Source organism: Corythoichthys intestinalis, chromosome 12 (genome assembly GCF_030265065.1).
Source record: "Corythoichthys intestinalis isolate RoL2023-P3 chromosome 12, ASM3026506v1, whole genome shotgun sequence".
Lineage (NCBI taxonomy): Eukaryota > Metazoa > Chordata > Actinopteri > Syngnathiformes > Syngnathidae > Corythoichthys > Corythoichthys intestinalis.
Window position 1 is genome coordinate 11,311,890 of NC_080406.1, and position 19,643 is coordinate 11,331,532.

A 19,643-nucleotide genomic window follows, 5' to 3' on the forward strand; every position below is an offset into this window, starting at 1 on the left:
GTCAGTCACTTGTGAGCGTTCCAATTGTACTTGGTTTCGTGTATCACTTTATGACACAAAGAGCCATAAAAAGAACCGCCGGAGAGGCGCCGCTCACACACTAGTGTACAAAAAACACACGACTGAGGAGGCACATCATTGACTTTACAGTACTGGATGTTCTACACGTAAAAATGATTCGAGGAAGTGATGTTTTCGAGGAAAAACGCAATAAATATAATTTATAAGCTTGCATACACCACATGCAAACAAAGCTGATTTAGTTATCAAGTTTTTGTTAATCTGAGTCATCTTGTGAACATTTCTCTGTCCACTGTTGATGTTCTTCAAACACTTGCACAATAAAAATAAACTGGCGAAGATTATGACGTTACATAATAGTTAACGAGGTTGTAAACGCTAATAAAATAAAGTAACTTTCGAGCAGGAAGTTGGGTGCGCCCAGGTCATAAAACAGTTTATGTGTATGAACGTTTATGAGCACTTTCTTTATTTCCTAACCACTCTAGATTAAAAATTCCAAGTGTTCATCTTGGTTAATGGCATTCACACCTGCAATAAAGCCTTGTTAAAATCTATTGAGACTCAGTTCAAACTGAATGGGATCTTGCACAACTTAAACAGTCAAAAGTTACATTAATAAGAATATTCATAAATCAAATACAGTTCTCACACCTGATATGTTGGAACTATTAACATTCCAAGCGGGAAAAGAAAACATTGCTAAATGAAGCTGTACTGCAGTTTGTTTAAATGATGGGAACATAAAGCAGCAACGGCACTACATCACAAGAGACACGTTGTCCATATAAGGATGAGTCATCGCACCAGCAACAGAAAAAAAAAAGAAAAGAACAAGGCATGCTAATTGTTTTCACAATAAAACTTCTGCTTGGCCATGTAAATGTAATTAATGTATACAGGACAATCAATCTTGTGATTGTGCATTTCAAATTTTTGCACGAACTCTCAGCCGGCTCCCTCAATTCAAATGAATTGGACATCTATCGCTGACAATGGCAGCCAATGACACATAGAATACTCAAAAAAATAGGAACCTTTTATGCAGTTCATAGGCAAGGCAAGGCAAGGCAAATTTATTTATATAGCACAATTCAACAAAAGGCAATTCAAAGTGCTTTACATCACATGAAAACCATAAAAATCACATTTAAATCAACACAACGTAAAAACCAAGACAAAAGATCGCATTTAATCACAGAATAAAAATAATAAAAATAAAACGTAGATTAAAAAAAAAAAGAAACTTATGCATACCTTTTAATCATTTAAAGCAACACTAACTTTTCAACCTTTAAGAAATATTTTCATAATATTTGATAATATGTCAACTGATTGAATGACACCTATTTTATATCTTGAGGGGGTCTCGAGTTAAAATAATTTGATACTACAATTTAAGAATCGGAAATTTTGCACACTTCTACAAACTACGTCATCAACCCGAGCGTCCATTGCGGGCATAAATCATGTACTAAATATTTTACATTTTTAAATCAAAGGCAATCTCTAATAACATATGTCTCTAATAACATATTTTAGTAAAAGAAAACTGTATCTTATTAGAGAGCCTACAAGTGATTTAAAGTGCATGTGACACGAAAAAGCATGTTTATTTCATAATACACGCGGTACTTTATGCTCCTGAATGATATGGACCGCTTGGATGTGTGTGGAACCGATCGCTATATTTTAGTTTTTTGAATCCCGCGCCATGAAAATGACTTCCGGCTTTAGTCTTGCATTGAGGAGGAGGGCGCTGTGACGTGTACGGGTGAAGACGTCCTCTTCACTAAACAGCCGTACTGTTGTGTATGAGGACTAAGGATTCAGCTGATTTTGCGGATTAATGAGTTTATTTTTCGCATCACGCCAGCCTAACGGCTGCAGAAAAATCTTGCTTTATGAGGGAGAGGCGTGTGCGCCTTTTTGGAGTTTCAAAATGTTCCCATTCACTGTGGATATTGGCCAAAACAAGCCCTACTACTGTGGGACCATTGGACTTACGAGGAAGTGAGTAAACATCTTGTTTTGTATTATGTCAAATACGAATACAGCGATTACAAAGTAAACACTACAAACTTTCTTTAAATAAAGGACTACTTACGTTTGATCATTGATAGGCATGTAAAAAGCTCTCCTCATGCACATTAGCTGCACGTTAGCTGCACAACAACTGCAGTCGCCCTCCTCCGGGGAACGAACTGTAAATTGCTCTCCGCCGGGCGGTTTGCCGATCCACAAAGACAATCGACAACCCAGTCGTCATGTCAAATAATCCAGGCTAGTTATGTGTGATTTTCCGCTTCGATGACTTTGAAACATCACACGGTTCGGGTTAGCATGTCGGCTAGCTGTCACGCCTCTTGGTTTGTTTACATTCTCCGAAGCCGGGGAAGGGAAATGACATATGTCCGATTTAGGTGTCATAAAATATCGCTCGGGAGGTGCGACAGTAAAGGTGAAGTCAACAGTTTTGACCATTATGGAGTAATTTTGCCATGTCGTCCTGAATAAGTGCATTTTTATGATTTCATATTCCATTTAGCACAAGACTGTTATTTGTCATGACCGTGCCATTTATTTAGCAATTGGGGAAAATACTTGGATAAAAAGAATATCCTGTAAAAATATTGAAGAGACAGAAACAATGACATTTTGCAGCTCTCTTTGTCGCGTTTTCCTCGTTGTGAATAGTTCCCCCTTGACGGGCTGACTGGTCCTTCTCAAGCCATTTATCTAGTTATTGGGGAAAAATACTTGGATAAAAAGAATATCCTGTAAAAATATTGGAGTAGAGAGACTGAAACAATGACGTTTTGCGGCTCTCTTCGTCGCGTTTTCCTCGTTCTGAATAATTCCCCCTCAATGGGCTGAATAGTAAAACCGATGAGCCCAGTCACCCGCTGACGTCATCCACCTGTTGGGGACGCTAGAGCCCTATAATGGTAGGCGTGTCTAACCGGCAGATTAAAAGACTAATTTCTCGTCATCTGCGCTTTGCTAAATTCTTGTATATAGTCGAATCGTCTCAAAATATGATTCTAATTCACATAATAATGCTATTTAAGACTTTTTTTCTCCTGTCGTATGCTCTTTAAGTCCGAGGTTCCCTTTAAGGCAAAACACTACCGCTCTAGTCCACAGGAGTTACTAAAATCGTCCAAACTGAAAAGTTACAAAGGCTAGGTTATTACTACAGGTCTTAATGCACAAATCTGATTTTTTGCCACATCCGTTTTTTTGGCGTACCCATTCAGACTGCCTTTGTCCATTGAGACCGTTCAAGCATCACGCATGCGCACAAATTTTGCTGAGCGCATCTCGGACTGCGAGAGACCCTCATGCGCAGAAGCATAAAAACATTTTTTACATGCTAGCTGTATGTCATTCCAGAGTGATCATATTTTGATTTCCAAAAAGAGGACACAAATAACAAACATGAATAATCCCCGTTAAGTCTTATATTCAAAGTTTATGTAGACTGATAGAACACATACACATGAGCCTTGACGTGTGTGCGTGAAATGACGTAGCTGCGTCAGTTTTCCCCGACTCGGCCATGTGTGCGATAATGAAAATTGCTCATTCGGCGCACAGAATGAAAACCGAAAATTGTAAGGCTTAGTCTTTTCTTCATTTTACTTTTTATGACTGTGGTCAAGCCCGCTTCGTGCTTAAAAGCAGAGTTCAAGCTAGGCGCTAATGCCTACATGGCTTACTGTTTGCTGACGTAATTGCTGCATGAATTCCGATTTGGGAGTCTTGACAGTTCAGACCGCCAGTCACGTTCTGAAAAAATGTTGACCAGATCGGATTTGAACCACATACGAAAGTGAATCAGATCGGATTTGAAATGCTCCACTTCTATGCGACTTGTCCCGTTCAGACCGTCAAGTTAATGCCTGACTTTGGTCGGAAAAACACGAAAAAAATCGGATTCGTGCATTAAGACCTGCAGTATGAACCTAGCCTGAGTGTTGCTTTAAGCCACATAACAGGAGGGTCAAACTGACCTACTGTAAAGTTTAAAACACTGTGGATGGCATGAGTATTATCTCATTTTATGTCCATTTTTTTTCCTTTTGGATTCTTTTGCAGCAGGTCAATTTGACCCATAACAAACAGGAGGGTTAAAACAGGTGACACAAGATGACTCTTTTTGTAAAATTCTTTCCACATCATTTATTGTCAGTCACAGAAATGAGCAGAAAAGATTAAATTGCTTGTTTAATGTTACACTTGAGGGCTTGGGCAGGCACGGTAGCCTATGTGTGTGTGTACACTATTGTATAGAAACAATACAAAAGTCAAATTGTCACAGTTGTTTTCAAAGTTGGCTCATCAATAAGCGTTAGTCATATTTCTGATAGCCTGTTACACAATCCTCAGTACAGTGATTGCGTTATTCATTGTGTATAATGCATTCTTGAGTATAGCGTGCAACACTGAAATCACTTTTTTTCCTTATACACCACTAAATTGCTTGTATCCATGATGATTCAGTAGAAGTGGCTACTTTTACAAACAGTCAATAACTCTGTCAATGATCAGGTATTTGGCAATAACCCAGTTATGCAAGACCATGTAAACACATTCAAAAACACAAAAACGTGTATATTCCATATTATTCTAAATCCAGATTACAACCGTTGGGTTAAAATTCTAATTTATTGCTCTACACAAAACACTTTGGATTAGACATGACCACTTGCCCATACAATTTGGCCCTTGTCGTAGTAGAGATTGCAGTTTATATTTGCTAACAGTTAAATGCGTAAGAAGGCCAAAGTTCGACTTGCTCCTGATTGGACATAACAGCAGAAGGCCAGCTCTGACAAACAAATGAGCTCCCATAGATGGTAAAAAAAAAAACAAAAAAAACAGCATATGGCGGAAAACACAGACAAGGCTGAAAAAGCAGTTTCTGCTCTTGCACCCCTCTTTAAAAATAAACAGCTGTATTTTAAGCCAAAAGAACTGTTGTTTTTGATAGAACAATACAGTGGTACCTCGACATACGATCGCTTCGACACACGATCTTTTCGACATCCGACGTAAAATTTGACGCGCCATTTGTTTCTACATCCGACGATATGCTCGAAATACGACGACACGACAGCAACGCAAACGAACTCACGGCGGATTTTCTTGTGTGAGAAATCAACACAGGTTTCCAAAAAGTTGGTACAGTTGGTGAAACAAGGAAAAAAGTGATGCTTACCTTTGAAATGAAGATGCAAATTATAGAAAAATATGAGCGTGGGGTGCGCATCCGTGAGCTGGCTCAACAATACAGCTCCACGGTCCTCTTCCGACCACCGTTCGCCAGTCTTTATAAGTCAAGGTGACAATTATTATTGTGGTAACGTCGCCAAAGAAATCGCCAGCTTCGTCACGTTTTTATAATTTATTTAAGAACTTATTCAACACAAAACGCCCATTGCCCTCTGCAGTTGACTGTGCTCTCAAGAAAACGAAAGTATTATCTCTACCGCACTGACCTATCTCACTGTGACGTCAGCCCCGCGGTGCATTCAGGTACAGCAAAAAGTGTCCGCCACATTAGAATCCAATTTGTTACATTATTAACGGAATCATTTTTATTTTATTATTATTATTAATATTATTATTATCATTATTATATTATTCTGATTTTTATTAATAACTTATTTATTTTGCTATGTTTAATTGCCATTTATAATAATTGTACCAGCAGTATTTATTATGGATTTAGTGTAGGTTTTTGGGTGTGGAACGAATTAATGGAATTTTAATGTATTCCTATGGGAAAATCCTGCTCGACATACGACCATTTCGACTTAAAAACAAGGTCTTGGAACGAATTAACTTCGTATGTAGAGGTACCACTGTATGTCTATGTGCTGCCATAGCAGATTCATGGCGCATTAACTATTTTTAATTTGTCCGTTTTACCCTGGAAACCCCCGTTTACAGACGTCGCGCAACCGCTTTTGTTTCAACCTAGCCATAAAAAGGCAAGTAATTGTATTTAATATTTGAAATTTCTGTCATTTTTAGCTTAGAATCATTAATTAATGTCTAATATTTAACCTTTAATGCCAGCAAAATGAAGCAATTATCAGAATCCCAAAATTTGAAAAATAAGGTCCTAATGAAACCTTTTCTTCAAATTTATAAAAAGAAAAGTCAAAATAAATATGTGTAATAAGCGCTCAGATATCTATAGACCCTACCCACGTGACGTCACAACTCCGCCCTCCTGACTGGTGCCGCCCAATTGTCCGTCAACACATCGTGTTTACCTGTTACGGCTACGTACATTCCTCCTATTTACGGCGTGTTTTTCTGCTCGTTAACATTAATAATCAAAATGGTGAAGGCGTGTGTGGCGGTCGGTTGCAATAACAGAGAAGATAGACGGAGAAGACGGAGAGACTTGAAGTTCTACCGGATTCCGAGAGACCCGGAGAGGAGAGAGTGAGATGGGCTGCTGCAATTCGACTAGAAAACTGGGCTCCAAAAGATTGCCACAGATTATGTAGTAGTCATTTTATATCTGATAAGATGCATTTAATATATATTTAGAGGGTTTTGGGCTGACAACCACAATTAAGATCATTGCTAGGCTAATCACCGACAACATACACGTATGTATGTAGTGAGAGTGCTATCGCTAAGCCATATAAACATTAAAAGCCCTAGCTCCATTGACAAATGACATGAAATACATTAGACTTGACAGAGGATGTTAGCAAGAACAAAAGATTTTCAATTGAAAATTTCGTAACTCCCCTTTCCAAGCACAAGATAGATTCCTGCCGAATTTTCGTGGACGAGAACCTGTTTCACCCAGCCAGCAACGAAGTATTTATAAGCCTCCAAGCTCTTAAAGTTTTTCAAACTTTCGTGAGAATAGGGTGATTTTGTGTGGACAAGATAGTTGTAAATATCAGGGTCAGGCATAGACGGCGAAGACAGCGGGTCATAAAACATCGATTTAGGCATCAAATATGGATCTGGCGACTGTATAGAACGAAGCTTTTCCACATAACGCCTTTTATGCAACACATCCAGTGAGTTTACGGCATCCGAAAGCACCGGGTCTTCCATGAAATGCATTATGAATTGCTCGATCAATTGAGACCATTGCTAATACAGACACAAAATGACAGACAATGGGGCGGAACAATACACCAATCACGTGATTTTGTGACGTTGGTGGGTAGGGTCTATAACCCTTGCTATATCCTGTTTGTTTTTTTCATGGAACCTGCAGATGCATGTGTTGACTTGCATCCATCATTTTTTTTCCAAAAAGAAATGTCACAACTGAATTAGTCTCAAAATCATGAAATTTTAGGTGTATCCAATGTGATACATACGGCAATATAGGGTTTTAAAAAAAAAATTATTCACTTGCATATTTTAACTTTCAAACAAATTACGTCACAATGAAAAAATTACCGTCTGTAAACAGGTCACGGATATCTACCTCATAACCAGTGTTGTTAATCTTACTGAAAAAAAGTAATTAATTATAGTTACAAATTACTTCTCCCAAAAAGTAATTGCGTTAGTAACTCAATTACCTGAATGTAAGAGTAATTAGTTACTTGGCAAAGTAATTGGTGATAATTACTTTTTTTTTTCCCTCAAAAAAAAAAAAAAAAAAAAAAAAAAATTGGCCACACTATGTGAAGTTTTTTGTGAAGGTTTTTGGTACAATTGGCCCGAGCCCAATTCTTTACCCTAATTTACCCTTTACCCTGAATCAACTGTTAAAAGTTGTTAAAATTGCTCCCATTATTGCATTTGTTCCCTTCTCTCTACTTTTGACATATGAAAGTTTTAAAACTGTTTCATCATTTAACGATAGATTCAAGTCAAGATTTTACCGGTTTAGAAGTATTTTAGATAAAAAGTTACTTAGGTTCGCTAGGAAGGTTCTCTACAACAGAGCCGTCCTAAAAAGTCTACTGCTTTAAGATGGCGGCTGTCTACTAACGCATTTAGTGCCATGCAGTGTTGTTAATTTTACTTTAAAAAAGTAATTAATTACAGTTACAAATTACTTCTCCCAAAAAGTAATTGCGTTAGTAACTCAGTTACCTGAATGTAAGAGTAATTAGTTACTTGGCAAAGTAACTAGTGATATATTTTTTTTTTTCTCAAAAAAAAAAAAAAAAAAAAAAAAAAAAACAGGTCACACAATGTGAAGCTTAAAGGGTTTGGGGGACAATTGGCCCTAGCCCAATTCTTTACCCTCAACTTAACTAGACAAAAGGGTATTGCGATAACTAGCTAGTAACCTTTGCTATGTGTGGAAGTCATTTAAAGTTGTGAATCAATCGTTAAAGTTGTTAAAATTTCTCCCGTTATTGCATTAGTTCCCTTCTGTCTACTTTAAACATGTGTAAGTTTTAAAATTGTTTCATCATTTAAAGATAGATTTAAGTTAAGATTTTGCCGATTTAGGAGCATTTTAGATTTTAAAAAAATTACTGTACTTAGGTTCGCTAGTGTAACATAGTTAAAAATACATCAGTATTTTCAAACAAATGTTATATTAATAGTTGGAGAAATAAAAGTTTATAAGGTTTACATCCATTAACCACCAAGTTATGTGTTTACTATATATTATGAGCAAAAAATCTATTCTGTAAAATTATTTCATGTTTGTAATTTATTTTTTCATTTAAACAGTTTTTGAGATGTTTTGCACAATTATATGTAAAAAGAGATGTATATTTAGATTTAAAAAATGTTGATTGCATGACCGTTTGGGAGTAAGGACTTCCGGGGTTGCGTGAGAGCGAGCGAAGAGAGAGAGAGGAAGAACGTTCGAGAAGGCTGAGGGGAAAGACGTCTGGGAACGGCCGAGTGCAAGAGCTGAGAAATTGTGGACTTTGTTGATTGACTTTTGGCGAAAGTGCTCAAAAAGAGGACTTTGAGGACGTCAACCATCATTGTTGGATGCTTTGAGTGGTCTACTCAAGCGGGACGAGTGGAGCTGGTCGCTAAAAAAGAGGCTAACAGTCGCTCGTCGCTAACACAGAGGCTAACGGCCGCGCGTCGCTAACCGAGAAGCTAGCGACGCCCGTCACTAACAAAGAGACTCGTGGTGAGCCCCAACACTTGGCTAAACGTCTAGCGACCTGCTAAACAAGTGAGCGAAGCGTTTGTGGACGAACCAACTGGGAGAAGGGACACTCGACGCCGAAGCCGACGAGGAGGACGACGCCGACCCGCCGACGGAGAGGGATTCTACGGGCATCGTGAGAGAGTGGAGCATCGCCTGTTCAACGAACATTTGCCTTTCTGAGTGTTTGGAGAAAACGGGATTCATTAAGGTACCCTCAGTTATTTTTGCCTTTGGGTGAAGGAGCCATTTTGTTTAAGGCTACTACGCACGCAAGCAGCGAATCTGGCCAGCCACGTAAGACAAATTTAGTTAATTTTTGCCGGCTTTAGACTTATTAATCTGGGCCCATAGCTTAGCTTGTGTGTGTGGACAATTTGTGTTAAAACTTATTTTTTTTTGGAGAACAAATTTTATTTAACAACTGCCTATATTTTTCATTAAATGTATATAGTTCATACATAACTGGTGTGTTTATTAAGCCATTTGGTAAGAGGTTTGTGAGGGTTGAATTGGAATTTTAAACTGCAATAGTGAGAAACTAGGGAAAAGAAATCGAACACTGATAATTTAATAGAAAATATTTATTTTCAAAATTCACAGTGAATGCCTATATAACAGATAGTAAGAATTAAGATAATTGAATTGTGATTTTTCTAAAAAGGGAAAGAACTCAGGTTAGCCACCTCTCATAATAGTTTGTCACACTAGAGAGGCGCTACATAAAAATGGAGGCACCGCTGGGATAATTTGTATTTTTTGTGCATTCTGTGAAAATTTGTAAGTAAATTGTGTAAATTAGTCAGTGATTCATTTAAACCCAAAATGGAAACTCAAGTGCAGTTAGTACAAAAATTAAAAGATTGGTGCCAAAGTGAGTCTTTAGAGCAGGCTCATGCGGTCTTGGTGCTCATGTTTGAAGATGTGAACACAGAAGCCATTGAAGAAACAATGGAAACGGTGAAGAGTCTTGGACGTGTACGTGTTCGAGCTAGAACGTCAAGCCTACAACAGAAACAATTTCTAGCTTTGTGTGAATGCAAAGAAACTGTCGAACGTAAATCGGTCCCAGTTGATGTTTACCCCATTGATGGTGGAGGACCTTGGACTGTGCTCACAGCTGATCACTTTCCAGTAACTAGTGAAACACACCGGAAAATGACCGAACAAGAGCAAGCAGATAGCAATCCCACAACGAACGCGCATGCACCATCACCCAACACCGAGGAGGCGGCTAAGTCTACAGCAGCCATTCTACAAGCAGTGAGTGAGTTGCTCGGCAAAACTAAACCGTCGAACGATTTAGGAAGCTATCGCCGTTTACGAACATTTTCAGGATTGTTGCCCACTCCGGCTGGAGAGGAACAATTTGAACATTGGTTACGTCAGGCACGACTACTTGTGGAAGAGTGTGAATGCTCTGGCAAAGAAAAAAGGCGAAGATTGATGGAAAGTTTGCGAGGACCAGCCCTTGATATTGTTCAGGCAGCACGCACTGGTGATCCTGAAGTAAGTCCAGAAGACTGTTTAGAAGCACTTGAGCATGCTTTTGGGACAGCAGAATCAGGAGAAGAGCTGTATTTTGCCTTTCGTTTGTTGCAGCAGCAGCCAGCGGAGAAACTCTCAGACTTCCTCAGACGTCTAGAACAGTCGTTGAGTAGGGTGGTCCAAAGAGGTGGTCTTTTGGCTAATTGTGCTGACAAAGTAAGGTTAGAACAGTTGTTGCGGGGTGCAGTTGCCTCAGATATGATGCTGGTTAATCTTCGACTAAGAGAAAGAAAAGCTAAACCCCCATCGTTTCTCCAGTTGCTAAAGGAGATTCGCACAGAAGAAGAATATGAAGCTTCAAGAAGAAAACATTTTCCTGTTGTACAAAGTTCATATGTACAACAAGCTGTTGATGTAAAAACAACTGAAATACAACAATTAAAATCTGAGATAAAGGAATTGAAAGCTTTAGTAGCTGCAGTAGTCTCAAACCCGACTCCCGAAGCCACAAATGCTCCAAAGAGTCCCGTTAATGCAAAAGACAGTGATAGTAACGCTGATCGAGAAGTTGCTGCTTTGAAGAAAGAGTTAAAACGCTTGCAACAAAAAGTCAGCAATAAAGTGTTGGAACCTCAAGTGGCTGTCTCATCAGTGAAAATGTCCCAACCAGCTAGCACCTATCCACAACGCCAGCAACAAAGTTCGGAGGAGCGATTTTGCTATAAATGCGGAGAAGGTGGACACTTTGCTGCCAAGTGCCCAAATTCGGAAAACAAAGCTAAAGTGATAAAGAAGCTCATTCAAGCGCTGAATTTGTCAAAAAACAGTCAAGCATGCAATCAGGCCAAAACAACTCAGGTGAACTGTTCAGTCACACAAAGTGCAATTGATGTGCCAAAAATATCTGGAATTCCTGAGGGGTTGGTTGGACCACCTAGCTTGGTGACATTGAAAGTAAATGGGCACGAAGGTACTGCTTTGATGGATAGTGGTTCCCAGGTGACAATAATATTTGAGTCCTGGTACCAGCAACATTTGGCTGATGTTCCCATTTCTCCAGTTGAAGGACTAGATTTATGGGGATTAAGTCTGACAGATGTTAGCTACCCGTACCGTGGATATGTTGTAGTCGACTTTGAATATCCAGCTGAGGTGTTTGGGACAAGTCAAATAGTCACTGTCTTAGCCCTCATATGTCCCAGTCCAAGAGTGGAAGGACAAGCCTCAATAATTGTTGGCACCAACACAAGCCACGTCAGACGTTTGGCCTACCAGTTTAAAGACAATGCTAATGTCATGAGTGCACTAGGGCTTCGTGTTTCTGTCGGCACAAATAAAAGTACGCCGTCAAGTGTTGAGCTACCAGCTCAAGAAGGCGACGAAGCTGGGCGTGTTCGATGGATGGGACCAGGTCCTTTGTTGTTGTCACCAGATAAAGCGATGCAAATTGTGTGCAAAGTTGACCTAAAGCACCCAGTTGAGCAAGAAATCCTGATGATGGACACGGCACCAGTAACCACATTACCTGCTGACGTGTTTATTCATCCAATGATTGTGCCCAGTGAAGCATTAGAAATCAACAGTTTCCGAATACTGGTAAAAAATGAATCAACACGAGACATTTCTCTTCCAGTGGGAACAGTAGTTGGAAGTATGTTTCACATTGACTCGGTGGAGAACATTCCACCCAAAGAGGAGACTCCCTCAGAGTTTGATGCAAGTCAAATCAACTTCGGGGATTCCACAATATCTGAACAGTGGAAGAACAGACTACGACGAAAGCTTGCCCAGAAGTCTCATGTCTTCTCAGTACAGGAGTGGGATGTGGGATTGGCAAAAGGGACCGAGCACAGCATCCGATTAACAGATTCCAGGCCTTTTCGACAAAGATCTCGTCGATTAGCACCAGCAGATATTGAAGATGTAAGAAAGCATTTGCAAGAACTGCTAAAAGCTGGCATCATCAAAGAGTCTCGCAGCCCCTATGCTTCTCCAATAGTCGTTGTCAGGAAAAAGAATGGGACTGTGAGAATGTGCATTGACTACAGATTATTGAACAGTCGTACAATACCTGATCAATATACGACGCCATGCATTGAAGATGCTTTGAACGCTCTGACAGGAAGTCAGTGGTTCTCCGTGCTTGACCTGCGTTCAGGGTATTACCAGATTCCTATGTCAGAAGAGGACAAGGAAAAAACGGCGTTCATTTGCCCATTAGGATTTTTCCAGTTTGAACGAATGCCCCAAGGCATCACAGGAGCTCCAGCAACATTTCAGAGGTTAATGGAGAAAGCTGTGGGAGACATGAACCTTTTGCAAGTTCTAGTGTACCTTGACGACCTAATTGTTTTCGGTAGAACACTTGAAGAGCACGAAGAAAGGCTTCTCAAGGTCCTAGACAGACTTGGAGAGGTTGGGTTAAAACTTTCAGTCGATAAGTGTCAAATCTGTCTCCCGAGAGTTAAATATCTGGGGCATATAGTGTCAGCCGATGGTGTCACCCCTGACCCAGAAAAGATAGAAGCGGTAACCACCTGGCCCATGCCAACAAATCTGAAGACGCTGCAATCGTTTCTAGGTTTTTGTGGCTACTACAGAAGATTCATCCAACGTTATGCAGAAATAGTCAGGCCACTGACTGAACTCACCAAAGGCTATGCACCTACTCAGAAGAGTAAGAAGAAAGCCCCCGATCCAAACAAAGTCTATCTGAAAGAGTCAGAGCCTTTTGGAGAAAGGTGGAACAAGTCTTGCACTGACGCATTCCACAAAATCATACATTGCCTAACCCATGCACCTGTATTGGCTTTCGCAAATCCACAAAAGCCTTACATTCTGCATGTGGACGCAAGCTTGAAGGGACTTGGGGCAGTACTTTACCAAGAATACCCAGAAGGTCTGCGCCCGGTTGCTTTCGCAAGCAGAAAGTTAAGCGTATCTGAACGAAACTACGCTATTCATCAGTTGGAGTTTTTGTCCCTTAAGTGGGCAGTTGTGGACAAATTCCATGACTATTTGTATGGAGCAAGATTCACGGTACGTACTGATAACAACCCTCTAACGTACGTACTATCAACTGCCAAGCTCAATGCGGTGGGGCACCGTTGGCTCGCTGCCTTGTCCACATATGAGTTTGATGTCCAGTATAGACCAGGCCGACAGAACATCGACGCTGACCTGCTGTCAAGAAACCAAGTCAATTCTGAAGATGACGATTGGGTGACGATACCACAGTCTGGGGTCAAGACTCTTTGTCATCCTGCCTGCAATTCAGAACCCACCTATACTACACCAGTGTATGTCGCTCAGTTAGGTGCATCGTCCAAGTGCATTCCAGACCTGTATGCACATCCCACACAAATTCAGTTGAATTCCCTTGAACAGATGTCAAAGCAAAGTCTGACAAGAGCTCAAGAGGAAGACGAAGCCATCAGAGAAGCTGGAAAGGCCATAAAGCATGGACACTGGCCTGATGCACCCACAAATTCTGAAATAGTTAGACTTCAAAGAGAAGCAGGAAAACTTTCGTTAAAAGATGGATTGTTGTACCGCCTAAGCAAAAAACCTTCTGGAGAAGAGGTCAGTCAACTGGTTCTTCCTAAAATTTTCCGCAAGAATGTTATGCAAGCCATGCATGATGATCTTGGGCACCTTGGACAAGAAAAAACTGTTGATCTGCTCCGGAGTAGATTTTTTTGGCCCAAAATGGCATCGGAAGTGGAAGAGTATATCCGAAATTGTGGCGAGTGTGTCACACACAAGACATCTGCACAAAGATCAGCTCCGTTGCAACAGATCATAAGCCATGGACCCATGGATTTGGTGTGCATGGATTTCCTATCAATGGAACCAGACTCAAAGGGGATCAGTAACGTCCTAGTAGTCACTGACCATTTCACCAGATACGCACAGGCATTTCCGACTAAAAGCCAAAAGGCACAAGTTGTGGCAAAGACACTTGTGGAAAAGTATTTTGTGCACTATGGACTTCCTGCAAGAATCCATTCTGATCAAGGTAGAGACTTCGAAAGTCGTCTGATAAAAGAAATGTTGAACCTGATGGGTATTCGAAAATCAAGAACCACGCCATATCATCCTCAAGGTGACCCACAGCCAGAGAGGTTCAACAGAACTCTGATCTCCATGCTTGGTACGCTTGGTCGAGAGAAAAAACGTAGCTGGAGTCAGCATGTGCCCTATCTCGTCCACGCATACAACAGCACAAAATGTGATTCAACGGGGTACTCGCCTTATCACCTAATGTTTGGTAGGGAAGCGAGACTACCCGTTGATCTCTGTTTTGGTACGTCCCCTGATGGCATAGAGAGCACATGCCACAGTCGCTACGTCGCAAAGCTAAAGGAAGACTTGAAGCAAGCATACAAGTTGGCCTCAGATGCTGCAGACAAAAGACACCAGAGAAACAAAAAACTGTATGACCGGAGAGTAACTTTTCAGTCCATAGAGATGGGCGACAGAGTTCTACTCCAAAATTTGGGCCTGAGAGGAAAACACAAGTTAGAGAGCAAGTGGAATCCTGAACCCTATGTTGTAATAGGAAGGATGCCAAATCTGCCTGTGTTCAAAATCAAACGCGAGGATGGACGGCCAGGGACAAAGACAATCCACAGGGATCATCTTCTGCCTATTGGACAGTTTGTTAGAATGCCATCTGAGTGCCAGGCTGAAGAGCCACCTGCCAGGCCCAAGACCAGATCAAAAAGCTCCAGAAATCATCAGAGAGTTCCAAGTCTAGAGACAAGAGAGCTACAAGAAACCTCAGATTCATCGTCTGATATGGAGTATTTCATTATTCCCCAAACTGCCAAGTCACCTACAGCACACAGAGTGAGGAAAGCTGCTAGATCAGAGAATACAGAGAATGACATTGAATTCGACCATGATCCTATCTTTGAATCCCAACATGACCAAAACTCGGAGTCAGATCTGGATTTAAGTGAAGAGGAGCATCTTGAAGAGGAATCTGTGGAAGAGGATGGATTGGATCCAGAAAGTATAACCCATGAATCTCAAGACAAGATAGATGAGGAATGTGATGACAATTCAGAAGAGGAAAATGAAGTGGAGTTGGAGTCAGATGAAGAAGTTCCCAAGAATGAAGATTCAGAAGGCAGTCTAGCACCCAAGACTCGTTCTAAGCCTGATTCTAAAAGACTCCGTAAACCTACTCTTAGACTTACATATGACGAGCTCGGTAAACCTAGTGAAAAGCCTTTGACTATAGTTCACCGTGGTATTGTCATTAAGATCGGTAAACATTAAATTGTTTCCCAAACCAGTGCCCAAATTTAGTGTCTGGTGAGGACACAGACATTTTAAAAGGGGGAGGGTGTAACATAGTTAAAAATACATCAGTATTTTCAAACAAATGTTATATTAATAGTTGGAGAAATAAAAGTTTATAAGGTTTACATCCATTAACCACCAAGTTATGTGTTTACTATATATTATGAGCAAAAAATCTATTCTGTAAAATTATTTCATGTTTGTAATTTATTTTTTCATTTAAACAGTTTTTGAGATGTTTTGCACAATTATATGTAAAAAGAGATGTATATTTAGATTTAAAAAATGTTGATTGCATGACCGTTTGGGAGTAAGGACTTCCGGGGTTGCGTGAGAGCGAGCGAAGAGAGAGAGAGGAAGAACGTTCGAGAAGGCTGAGGGGAAAGACGTCTGGGAACGGCCGAGTGCAAGAGCTGAGAAATTGTGGACTTTGTTGATTGACTTTTGGCGAAAGTGCTCAAAAAGAGGACTTTGAGGACGTCAACCATCATTGTTGGATGCTTTGAGTGGTCTACTCAAGCGGGACGAGTGGAGCTGGTCGCTAAAAAAGAGGCTAACAGTCGCTCGTCGCTAACACAGAGGCTAACGGCCGCGCGTCGCTAACCGAGAAGCTAGCGACGCCCGTCACTAACAAAGAGACTCGTGGTGAGCCCCAACACTTGGCTAAACGTCTAGCGACCTGCTAAACAAGTGAGCGAAGCGTTTGTGGACGAACCAACTGGGAGAAGGGACACTCGACGCCGAAGCCGACGAGGAGGACGACGCCGACCCGCCGACGGAGAGGGATTCTACGGGCATCGTGAGAGAGTGGAGCATCGCCTGTTCAACGAACATTTGCCTTTCTGAGTGTTTGGAGAAAACGGGATTCATTAAGGTACCCTCAGTTATTTTTGCCTTTGGGTGAAGGAGCCATTTTGTTTAAGGCTACTACGCACGCAAGCAGCGAATCTGGCCAGCCACGTAAGACAAATTTAGTTAATTTTTGCCGGCTTTAGACTTATTAATCTGGGCCCATAGCTTAGCTTGTGTGTGTGGACAATTTGTGTTAAAACTTATTTTTTTTTGGAGAACAAATTTTATTTAACAACTGCCTATATTTTTCATTAAATGTATATAGTTCATACATAACTGGTGTGTTTATTAAGCCATTTGGTAAGAGGTTTGTGAGGGTTGAATTGGAATTTTAAACTGCAATAATGAGAAACTAGGGAAAAGAAATCGAACACTGATAATTTAATAGAAAATATTTATTTTCAAAATTCACAGTGAATGCCTATATAACAGATAGTAAGAATTAAGATAATTGAATTGTGATTTTTCTAAAAAGGGAAAGAACTCAGGTTAGCCACCTCTCATAATAGTTTGTCACACTAGAGAGGCGCTACACTAGGAAGGATCTCTACATCAGGGCCTTCCTGAGAGGTCTACTGCTTTAAGATGGCGGCTGTTTACAAACGCATGTAGTCCTTAAAACATGTTGGCAATGCAGCAGTGTCTGTCATTTGCATCTAGTTCTATAATATTATATCTACCTTGTCATGTGGGTGTAGTTTGTCGGCTATGGCTGCAGTCAGGTATTATTGGAGCCACCTAGCATCGCGGTTGCAACGGCGTCTTCCCCACTCCTGCTCTGCTCTCGTCCCCGTGAGTCCGTTTCTCTCAGACTTTTTTTTATTCAACCAACTTAGTAACGCACGCCTTTCCCGCCTCAGTAACGGTAACGGCGTTGCCAAGATGAGAAAAGTAATTAATTAGATTACTCATTACTGAAAAAAATAACGCCGTTAGTAACGCCGTTATATTGTAACGCCGTTATTAACAACACTGCTCATAACTATCGCTTAATTGTATCTTTTTCGTTACTGTCGCATTTTCTCCAATATTTTAGATGATAAATAATCGATCCAAACAAAGACAAATTGGAAAAAAAAAAAAAAAATGTTTTAAAGGGTCAATATATGAAAATGAAAATCTCGATATCTGCATCGCGACCCTTGTTATATTACCATGTTTCACCCATAAAATCCCACCAAAATCTGGCTGTGGCAATTCACAGTTGTGTCTTGACACTTGGTGACATGGAGTTTTTGGATCGAAAAGAGGTAAGTACGCGATAATATCTCGTTAAAATCATTGGGTCTTTTATTCTGCTCCAGTTAGGGTTTTGCTGTTTATTTATTTTTTTTTTTCAAATGCCCTCCTGTTAAAAATGTTACTTCCCCCCCCCAGAAAATTGAGATTTTAAGCTTTTCAATGATGTATCACACGTGCATATAAGACAATTTTGAAATTTAGCATAATTGGGGGTTTCAGTGCGGAATTTTAAGTCACCTGAGTGTTTTCCACCATATACTTTTCAGAAGTCTCTATAGTTGACTTCCGTATTCTGAGGAGGCACGGGTGAATGTTGGGGGGGGCGCATCTGAAGCCCGCTGTCTCTTTCACTTTCTCTCTCCTTTAGCAAACCAGTTTTCTAACCCATAAATCTGGCCGAGTATACGACAATCGTGCTATTCCTTCTAAAAGGAGTCATTGATGTCCTATGCATGCTCCATTCCCAAAGAATCTTAATCTTTTGAGTAAGCGAAGTAGTTGTTACTGCATAATACATAGTGAAAAACAATACAAACGACTTAAAATAGTCTTCTATTGCCATTAAAAAGTAGCAGGATCGCCAGATTTATATGGTTTAGTTCCAAGTTAGTCGAGTTCAACGGAATGTGAAAAAGGCCACATTCACGTATTTTCGTGATGTGCATCGTACTTCAGGCAGGAAAATGACAATTACAAAACTATGAATGTTAACACAAAATTCTGGGTAAAGTAATGAACCTAAATATTGAGCGCATGTAAAGGTAGCAACTAGAGATAGACCGATTATCGGGGCCGATATTTGACGCATATCGGTATTGGGCTCTTTTTAAAAAAATGTTTAATCCGACTGGTTGATATGAAAAAATCCTTTTATAAGTGGGTTATTTCAGCTCAGATCCAGCCGCACCTCTCTCCAGCACTACGAGTATTTACCCTGTCCTCTGATTGGTTAAATGGTAGTGGTAAATAGAGTTACACTTGCATTGTGCCTTTCCACTCTTTTAAATCCCTCAAAGCACTTCATACCATATCCTCATCTTCAACGTGGGGTTTAGTATCTTGCTCAAGGATACTTAGACGAGTTCATCAGAGCAGAGAATCCAACCCACAACCTCTGAATTGGGGAACGACTACTCTACCACTGAGCCAGGGAACGCCACCCCTTATTATTTTCTAAACATGCTTTAGGCATTTCAATGACGTTCAGTGTTTGCGTTATTCAATTTTTTAACGCCAACTTTTACTGCAAATGAAGAATCGGTTATCGGCCCGTCTAACTACTAATAATCGGTATCAGTCCTGAAAAAACCATTACGGTCAATCACTGGTAGCCACTGATTACTTTCTCTTTTGCGTTACCTTTTTTTGTTATGTTGGGATTTTGCGAGAGGTGATCATTTGCAAGCTTTTGTTCCACGACCGATTTCAAAATCAGAAATCTTGGATGAAATGACAGTACATTTGAAAATGCCAACAGACATTACAAAGAGAGATCCATTTCTCCGAGTGATGAGAAGCATTCTTCGACACTTTGATCAGTTACCTCCTCCAGGGTGCACGGTTTCCATTTAGGACTCTGGTCCTTGTCGACCAGAACTGGTAAAAC

The 19,643-nt window shown here is 40.4% G+C and overlaps 1 protein-coding gene across 1 annotated transcript in view; it reads right to left on the minus strand.

Annotated features, from left to right (window-relative positions):
• Positions 1 to 989: 989 nt before the first annotated feature.
• The window catches only part of hibch (3-hydroxyisobutyryl-CoA hydrolase), a 50,159-nt gene continuing 31,505 nt past the window's right edge, over positions 990 to 19,643 (minus strand). Inside the window, exon 14 of the mRNA XM_057851496.1 lies at positions 990 to 19,633. Within this exon, the coding sequence (XP_057707479.1) occupies positions 19,518 to 19,633 (116 nt within the window). The 3' untranslated portion in view covers positions 990 to 19,517. The remainder of the gene's footprint in view (positions 19,634 to 19,643) is intronic.